This window comes from Peromyscus maniculatus, chromosome 23 (genome assembly GCF_049852395.1).
Source record: "Peromyscus maniculatus bairdii isolate BWxNUB_F1_BW_parent chromosome 23, HU_Pman_BW_mat_3.1, whole genome shotgun sequence".
Lineage (NCBI taxonomy): Eukaryota > Metazoa > Chordata > Mammalia > Rodentia > Cricetidae > Peromyscus > Peromyscus maniculatus.
This window is the reverse complement of record NC_134874.1, coordinates 46,313,956-46,322,902: the sequence shown is the minus strand read 5'-3', so window position 1 is coordinate 46,322,902 and position 8,947 is coordinate 46,313,956. Positions and strand designations below refer to the sequence as shown.

At 51.8% G+C, this 8,947-nt stretch overlaps 1 protein-coding gene across 1 annotated transcript; it reads left to right on the top strand.

Annotated features, from left to right (window-relative positions):
• The first annotated feature begins 245 nt into the window (after window positions 1-245).
• On the top strand, window positions 246-3,864 carry Actb (actin beta). Its single transcript, XM_006992672.4, has 6 exons — window positions 246-368; window positions 1,314-1,442; window positions 1,530-1,769; window positions 2,219-2,657; window positions 2,747-2,928; window positions 3,059-3,864. Exons 2-6 carry the CDS (start codon window positions 1,320-1,322, stop codon window positions 3,200-3,202), a joined length of 1,128 nt encoding a protein of 375 aa, XP_006992734.2. The 5' UTR covers window positions 246-368; window positions 1,314-1,319; the 3' UTR covers window positions 3,203-3,864.
• The last annotated feature ends 5,083 nt before the right edge of the window (window positions 3,865-8,947 follow it).

Genomic DNA, 8,947 nt, shown 5'->3' with positions numbered 1-8,947 from the left:
ATCCCGGCAGTGTCTACAAGGGCAGAGGCTATTTGTGCATGTCCGGGCCTATGGGGCCAGCACCCATCGCCAAAACTCTCCATCCTCTTCCTCAATCTCGCTTTCTCTCTCTCTCTCTCTTTTTTTTTTTTTCAAAAGGAGGGGAGAGGGGGTAAAAAAATGCTGCACTGTGCGGCTAGGCCGGTGAGTGAGCGGCGCGGAGCCAATCAGCGCTCGCCGTTCCGAAAGTTGCCTTTTATGGCTCGAGTGGCCGCTGTGGCGTCCTATAAAACCCGGCGGCGCAACGCGCTGCCACTGTCGAGTCCGCGTCCACCCGCGAGCACAGGCCTCTCGCAGCTCTTTCTTCGCCGCTCCACACCCGCCACCAGGTAAGCAGGGACACCAGGCCCAGCCGGCCACAGCCTTCCCGTGGGCAGTCACCTCACGGCAGGGTCGCGGGAGACACTCAGTACGGACACAGGGGAAGGGTGGAGGGTGGTGCCTGGCTGTGGAGTGGACACTTGCAGATGCAACTTTCCGCCCAGAGTGCGGACCCTTTGCAGCCGCATTGCCACGGTGTAGACACTCGTGGACCTGCTCTGGCTCAGAGCACGCTGCTTGGGGACCCACTAGGGTCGCAGTGTGGGCGCTAGGAGAACCGATGCGGCTGTCGGGTGCTGAGTCGTATCTGCCCACTTTGAGGGGACACAAATGTTGGGAGCCAAATGCTATGATCACGCCTTGGTGGCCCGTGGGTCTTTGTCCAAACCGGTTTGCCCATTTGGCTTGCCCGGCTGGCGGGCGCGGCGGCGCGGCTGGGTGGGGGCTGGGAGGCCACTGCGCTTGCGCGCTCTATCGCTGGGTATTGGGGCGCGTGCACGCTGGGGAGGGAGCCCTTCCTCTTCCCCCTCTTCCAAGTTAAACTTGCGCGTGCGTATTTGAGACTTGAGGCACGGCCACCTGGGGTTGGGCGAGGGCGGGGCCGTTGTCCGGAAGGGGCGGGGCCGTAGCGGCTTCGGGGCGCCCGCTCGCGCTTCCTGCTGGGTGTGGTCGCCTCCCGCGCGCGCACCAGCCGCCCGCCGGCGGGGCGAAGGCGGGGCTTGCGCCCGTTTGGGGAGGGGGCGGAGGCCTGGCTTCCTGCCGTGGGGCCGCCTCCGGACCAGCGTTTGCCTTTTATGGTAATAACGCGGCCGGCCTGGGCTTCCTTTGTCCCCCGAGCTTGGGCGCGCGCCCCCTGGCGGCCCGAGGCCGCGGCGTGCCGGAAGTGGGCAGGGCGGCAGCGGCTGCGCCTGGTGGCCCCGCGGTGACCACGGCCCTCTTTTGTGCCCTGGTAGTTCGCCATGGATGACGATATCGCTGCGCTCGTTGTCGACAACGGCTCCGGCATGTGCAAAGCCGGCTTCGCGGGCGACGATGCTCCTCGGGCCGTCTTCCCCTCCATCGTGGGCCGTCCTAGGCATCAGGTAGGTGACCCCTCCCTTTGAGGGTGGCGGTATTGGGGTTCCCCTGGAGGGAGGTGGCTGTACTGAGAATACCGTTCCCCTCCGCAGGGTGTGATGGTGGGCATGGGCCAGAAGGACTCCTACGTGGGCGACGAGGCCCAGAGCAAGAGAGGCATTCTGACCCTGAAGTACCCTATTGAACACGGCATTGTCACCAACTGGGACGATATGGAGAAGATCTGGCACCACACCTTCTACAATGAGCTGCGTGTGGCCCCAGAGGAGCACCCCGTGCTGCTCACTGAGGCCCCCCTGAACCCCAAGGCCAACCGTGAAAAGATGACCCAGGTCAGCAGCCCCAATGGCCACCTCCATCTTTGCTAGCTTCTCAGCCACGCCCTTTCTCAATTGTCTTTCTTCTGCCATTCTCCCGTAGGACTCTCTTCTATGAACTGAGTCTCCCTTGGAACTTTGCAGTTTCTACTTTTTCCCAGATGAGGTCTTTTTTCTCTCGGTTGCCTTTCTGACTAGGTGTTTAAAAGCCTACAGTGCTGTGGGTGTAGGTACTAACAATGACTCGTGTGACAAAGCTAATGAGGCTGGTGATACGTGGCCTTGGAGTGTGTATTCGGTAGATGCACAGTAGGTCTAAATGGAGCCCCTGTCCTGAGACTCCCAGCACACTTAACTTAGCTGTTTTCTTGCACTCTGCATGTCCCAAATCTGTCCTGACAGTCCCACTTAACTTAACTATTTGTGGCTTTCAGAGCTTGACAAAGGCCCGTTTTTCCTTGCAGATCATGTTTGAGACCTTCAACACCCCAGCCATGTACGTAGCCATTCAGGCTGTGCTGTCCCTGTATGCCTCTGGTCGTACCACTGGCATTGTGATGGACTCCGGAGACGGGGTCACCCACACTGTGCCCATCTATGAGGGCTACGCTCTCCCTCATGCCATCCTGCGTCTGGACCTGGCTGGCCGGGACCTGACAGACTACCTCATGAAGATCCTGACTGAGCGTGGCTATAGCTTCACCACCACAGCCGAGAGGGAAATCGTGCGTGACATCAAAGAGAAGCTGTGCTATGTTGCCCTGGACTTCGAGCAAGAGATGGCCACTGCTGCATCCTCTTCTTCCCTGGAGAAGAGCTATGAGCTGCCTGACGGCCAGGTCATCACTATTGGCAACGAGCGGTTCCGCTGCCCTGAGGCTCTTTTCCAGCCTTCCTTCCTGGGTGAGTTGAGTGACCTAGTTCCTTCTCCATCTAATGGTGACCAATTCTTGAGTCAACACTATTAAGTCTCTGTCTCCCTTTCCCCTCAGGTATGGAATCCTGTGGCATCCATGAAACTACATTCAATTCCATCATGAAGTGTGACGTTGACATCCGCAAAGACCTCTATGCCAACACAGTGCTGTCGGGTGGCACCACCATGTACCCAGGCATTGCCGACCGGATGCAGAAGGAGATCACTGCTCTGGCTCCCAGCACCATGAAGATCAAGGTGAGCTAAGCACCCTTAGGCCTGGACCCATGTTGGGGTGGGCCCTGTGGTTGCTAGAGCAAACACTTTGGCTGCAGGTAAGACTGGCATCCAGAATACTCACCATCACTGTATCTCTTCCTTTCTTCAGATCATTGCTCCTCCTGAGCGCAAGTACTCTGTGTGGATCGGTGGCTCCATCTTGGCCTCCCTGTCCACCTTCCAGCAGATGTGGATCAGCAAGCAGGAATACGATGAGTCCGGCCCCTCCATCGTGCACCGCAAATGCTTCTAGGCGGACTGTTACTGAGCTGCGTTTTACACCCTTTCTTTGACAAAACCTAACTTGCGCAGAAAAAAAAAAATTGACAACATTGGCATGGCTTTATTTGTTTTTTGTTTTTTTTTTTAAGTTTTTAAAAAAAATTTTTGGTTTTTTTTTTTTTTGTTTTGTTTTGTTTTGGCGCTTTTGACTCAGGATTTAAAAACTGGAACGGTGAAGGCGACAGCAGTCGGTTGGAGCAAGCATCCCCAAAGTTCTACAATGTGGCTGAGGACTTTGATTGTACATTGTTTTTGTTTTTGTTTTTTTTTTCTTTTTTAATAGTCATTCCAAGTATCCATGAGAGATACATGGCTACAGGAAGTCCCTCACCCTCCCAAAAGCCACCCCCATTCCCTAGAGGAGGGTGGCAGAGTCCACACCGGGGAGGTGACAACATTGCTTCTGTGTAAATTATGTACTGCAAAAATTTTTTTAAATCTTCCGCCTTAATACTTTCGTTTTTACTTTTGAATGGTCAGCCATCAGAGTGGCCCTCTTTTTTTTTTTCCCCCCAACTTGATGTATGAAGGCTTTGGTCTCCCTGGGAGTGGGTTGAGGTGTTGAGGCAGCCAGGGCTTGCCTGTACACTGACATGAGACCAGTTTAATAAAAGTGCACACCTTACAAACAAAGCTTGTGGTTCTGTGGCTTTGCTGGTTTCGGGAGGGGGGGGATGAGAGCTATTCACTTTGCTTCAAAGAGGGACCTAGGGTGGGCTGGGCCAGTGGGAGGGCATAACAGCCTGTTGAGTTATGAAGACTTCATGTGTCTTAAGGGTGGATGTTGGAAAGATTTCTGAATTTGGAGTGGGGGCGGGCAAGTTGGTCTGCATCATAAACACAAACCACTTAGCTGGGGGTCAGCAGCCAAGGGAGGTTAGCACCTTTGCCTGCCCCCTGGGAACCGGTAATCCTGTCTTCTGACTGGAGGGTACTGCCAATAGCCTCAGCTCTATCTAAGGCTAGGCCAGGGCTGTGAGTGTTGGAGGCCTCCCTCACTTCTGTGCTGTCAGCCTTTGGAGTTCTGCAAGACAGTGGGAAGTGACTGGTACCAGAAATTTCAAGGGTAAGGCTCCCCAGGCCTTGAATTAAGGATCAGCCAGCCATAACAAGTTGCTAGAGATGGAGGGAGTAGCTCCTCTGATAAGTCCCTTTGGGTTTGGGAGTCTTAAGGAAGTTCCCTCCTGGCATGGTTCTGATGCAGCGTAAGGGGTGATGGATAAGCTCTGATGCTTCACTACCTGGACCACTTGTTGGCACATGAGAAAACTGCTGTGGTGGGTCAAGAATCCCATTTATCTGTCCATCCATTCACCCACCTATTCAATATCTACTGGTATACCTACCAGTCTCCCATCTGTCAACTCCTACATTTAGTCATTCACCCACCCTCTCATTCATTCACCAAGCAACCACTGGGCCAAGATGGTAGAAACCAAACCAGATGTGCCCCCTTCCTTCAGGAGGTATTCAAGGTGGTGAACGCCATAGGTAGAAGGCAGATGCATACAGCATCACAAGGTTCTGGGCTGGAGAGATGCCTTAGCTCTTAAAAGCTGAGGCTCAAGACCAAAAACAATGAGAGCAGAGACAACTAGAAAAAACATAATTGTGTAGAGCGTAGTCTCCTGTAGACATCAAAATTCATTGGCCAGATGTAGTGGACACCTGTCATCCCAGCTCTGAGGCTGAGGCAAATTTGAGGCGAGTATGAAGCAACAAATCTCATAAATCTTGTATTTCAGAGGTGAAGGTGAGATGACAAATACAAGGCCATTCCTAGCTGCACAATGAGTTTGAGGCCACCTTGGGATACTCGAGACACTGCCTCAAACAAAAGTCCCTAAACCAACCCTAAAACAATAAACTACCTCAGGCAAGAACAAAACCTAAGAAATTTGATTTTTTTTCCCCTCCCAAACAGGCTGGGCGTGATGGTGCACACTTTAAGTTCCAGTATTCTAGAAGCAAAGGCAGGTGGATGTGTGAGTTGAGGTGAGCCTGGTCTACATAGTAAGTTCCAGGACGGACAGGGCTGCGTAGTGAGACCTTCTCGAAAAAGAGACCAAAGAAAAGGTAATAGAGACTCATACATAGATAGACCTGGGCAGAGAGAGGCTGGAGGAGAGTGACCAAGGCAGACAGTGCAAGCGTGGTTGGAATCTAGGGTTGACTGGGGACAAAGCTGGGAGACAAAACACTACCTCAGGACAGAACAGGACACAGGTTGGTTGCCAAGTCGCCATTTGAGAAATGGGCAAACCAGTAGCAGCTGATGCTCCTTCAATCTTTGCCATTAAAGGATCCAAAGTGTAGCCTCCAGAGTATCCAGTGTATCCACTGGCCCCGCCCCCCCTTTCCTCCCTGGTCTAGCAGGCAAACTGGCTATTCAAGGCCAGGTTCACAACAAAGGCCTATCACTGTGCATCCCCCACCCCCCACCCCACCCCTGAGGTTGTACCAAGGCCTCACACATCATCAGAGAAGTCTATCTCCAACCTTTTTCTGGTCTTTCTGTTCTTGAATGCTTCCCCTAAGCCCCGAGTACTGCAGCAATAATAATAACAACAGCAACAATAATAGCTAAAGCTCAGTTGACAAAGAGTGCTTGCCTAGCATACACAAAGTCCTGGGTTTGATCCCTAGCATGAGGAGCAGCAGTCTAAGGTTATCATTGGCTAACATAGTGAATTAGAGGCCAGCCTAGGCTACATGAGACCCCGTTTCAAAAGAAAAAAAAATCGAAGTGGGGTGAGTGGGCTGATAAGCAAAAGTTCCCACACTTGATTTCTTGCTTTCCAGAATGTGAAAACTGTCCTACAAGAGACAGACTCTAGCCGGGGGTAGAGGTGGGGAGTCGGGTGGGGGGTTGGGAGGATGGGGGTGGCGCACACCTTTAATCCCAGCACTAGGGAGGCAGAGGCAGGCAGATCTCTGAGTTTGAGGGCAGCCTGATCTACAGAGCGAGTTCCAGGATAGCCAGGGCTACACAGAAAAACCCTATCTCAAAAAAACAAAAAAACAGGGGTTGGGGATTTAGCTCAGTGGTAGAGCACTTGCTTAGCAAGCACAAGACCCTGGGTTCCATCCTCAGCTCCAGAAAAAAAATAAAAATTAAAAAACAAAACCAAAAACAAAAAACAAGAGAGAGAGAGAGAGAGAGAGAGAGAGAGAGAGAGAGACTGACTCTGCTCCGTGCTCTATCCTTCCCCTGCAACAGGGCAGTTTCACCTCTGCAGACTCCACCCCAGGACAGTTGGCTCTGGCTCTTTCAGGTCACTGTCTCCCCTGTGAGTCAGCTCTGACCCCAATAGTCACCTTTGCAGATCCGAATCCCACCATCCTCCCAAAGGCCACCCAGGTCCCACCCCTGCACTGGTGGCAGGGTTGGAATTCTGGGTCTTCCTTCATGGAGCGCCATGAAGAGGATAAAGGAAGTCTGCTCATGGTCACACTATTGTTTGCAGGGTGGCCATCTCATCTGTGGAGAAACTGAGGCAGCTCTGGGGAAACTGGCAGGATTTGGACACGTCAGGCTGGGGAAGGAAGGCTGGCAAAGCATCCTAGCACCAGAAGAAGGGCAAGTGTTGGGGCAGAGCTGAAGGGTGGCCCTCCCAGGGCACATTGCGTCTGACCAGCTGGGAGTCACACAACAGACAGGGACAGGAACATCCCAGCCCACATCAATGACTAGATTCTTCATTCAGTCACTTATTGCCCAACACAACTCTGTGCACACGCACATGTGTTATAGACGGGCCACTTGCAGCACAGCTGGTAGTAAATTCAGCATATAGTTGAGACAGGTTTGGGCAGGGTGGTACTGGGCTGCCATTTCAGCATTCAGCATGTGGGAGGTAGGAAGGAGGATCAGAAGTTCAAATTCAACCTTGGATACTCGAGACTCTGTCTCAAAAGAGCAAAATAAAACAAACAAAAAAAGAGTCACTGTGTAGTTCTAGATGGCCTAGAACCATATAAACCTATCTCTCTGGGAGATTCTAGGCAGGAGCTCTACCACTGAGCTACACTCCCAGCTCCAAACTGGAATAGTCTAGATGAGCATTCTGCCACTAAGTCACATCCCCCACCTTCACGGTGAAACTTACTCTTGCTGCTCAGCTCAGTTCTATGTGTGATTTGAGTCTATTTAAATTTAAATTTAAATTTAGAGGCCAGGCGGATGCCTTTAATCCCAGCACTCAGGAGGCAAAGGCAGGTGGATCTCTACATGTTTGAGGCCAGCCTGGTCTACAAAACTAGTTCTAGAACAGCCAGAGCCACACACACACAGTGTGTGTGCAGACCAGTGGCAAAGCACTTCCCTAGCATATACAAGTTCCCGAGTCTGTACCCAGCATGGGTGAAAAAAAGAATCAATATTCTTTAGAGCAATTTTTAGGCTCACGTTGAGCTCCAAGGGAAAGCACTGAGAGTTCCCGTGTGATGCCTGTCCTCAGCCACCCACAGCCGCCTCCACTTCCAACACGGGGAAGCTGGGTGCTCCATCTGCTACAAATGATGAGTCTACATCATCACCTCCTTTCTTGCTGGCAGTGCTGAGACTGCAGTGTGCACTGGGGTTTCCTCTTGATGGAGGTGTGCCCCTGTAGGTTTGCACACCTGCAGTGACCTGAACTGACCACTGTAGTAACTGACGTGGTCCTTCAGTGAAACACTCTGGGCTGGAAGGGATGGCTCAGCAGTTGCGAGCACACTGTTTTAGCAGAGGACTCCGGTTTGAGTCCCAACACCCAACATAGCTCACAACTGCCTGAACTCCAGTCCCAGGAGATCTGACATCCTCTTCTGACCTCTGTGGGCACTGCATGCATGTAGTACACAGATACACATGCAGGCAAACACTCATACCCATGTGAATGTTTGTCTGTGTGTATTTATACAAATGTATGTACAGGTGCCTGAGGAGGCCAGAAGAGGGTGTCAGATCCTCTGAAGCTGGAGTTTCAGGTGGTTGTAGATACTGGGAACCAAACCCAGGTCCTCTGGAAGAACAGCACACATTCTTAACTACTGAGCCATCACTTTAGCCTCTTGAAAGTAATTACATATGTATGTATGTATGTATGTATGTATGTATGTATGCATGCATGTATTATTTATTTTTGAGACAAAGTCTCACTCTGTAGCTCTGTTTGACCTGAAACTCACTATGTAGACCAGGCTGGCCTTGAACTCAAAGAGATCCACCATGAAGTGGCCTTGGAGTCAGCACAGAACACACTCAGACACCAAATTCTCAGTGCAAAGATTTATTACCCCCAGAGGAAGAAGCCAGGATGGGGGGAGTGGGAATGGGGGTGAGGGGATTGGGGGCTGCCTCTGGATTGGACAAAGACACAGCAGGCATTTCTCCAGGAGTGGTTTTTAAGGAGAAAGGGAGAAGTCTGTGCTAGGCTAAGTCAGTAAGTCCTGATTGGACAGGTTAGCATGTAGCCAAATAATGAATTTTGATTGCTGGACCTTGGTTTTTGATAGCTGGACCTTGGAGTTTTATAGTCAGGCATAAGGAAGTGTCCAAATAAGGGAATAGACCTTGGTGACTAGCTTTAGGAATGTAATCTAATAGTTTAGCAAGAGAGAGGGCAGCAGAGAGGGCAAGCCCTGCCAGCGCCATGTTCGCTGTGTTTGGGTCTGTTAGAGCCCTTCTCACTGGACTGGAGAAATGGCTCAGTGTTAAGAACACCAACTACTC

Bases quoted from the DNA above. Each gene is read 5' to 3' on its own strand.
- Actb (XM_006992672.4), top strand. From the start codon at position 1,320: ATGGATGACGATATCGCTGCGCTCGTTGTCGACAACGGCTCCGGCATG. The intron at 2,658-2,746 runs GTGAGTTGAGTG...CTTTCCCCTCAG, and splicing joins TTTCCAGCCTTCCTTCCTGG to GTATGGAATCCTGTGGCATC. The intron at 2,929-3,058 runs GTGAGCTAAGCA...TCCTTTCTTCAG, and splicing joins CCAGCACCATGAAGATCAAG to ATCATTGCTCCTCCTGAGCG.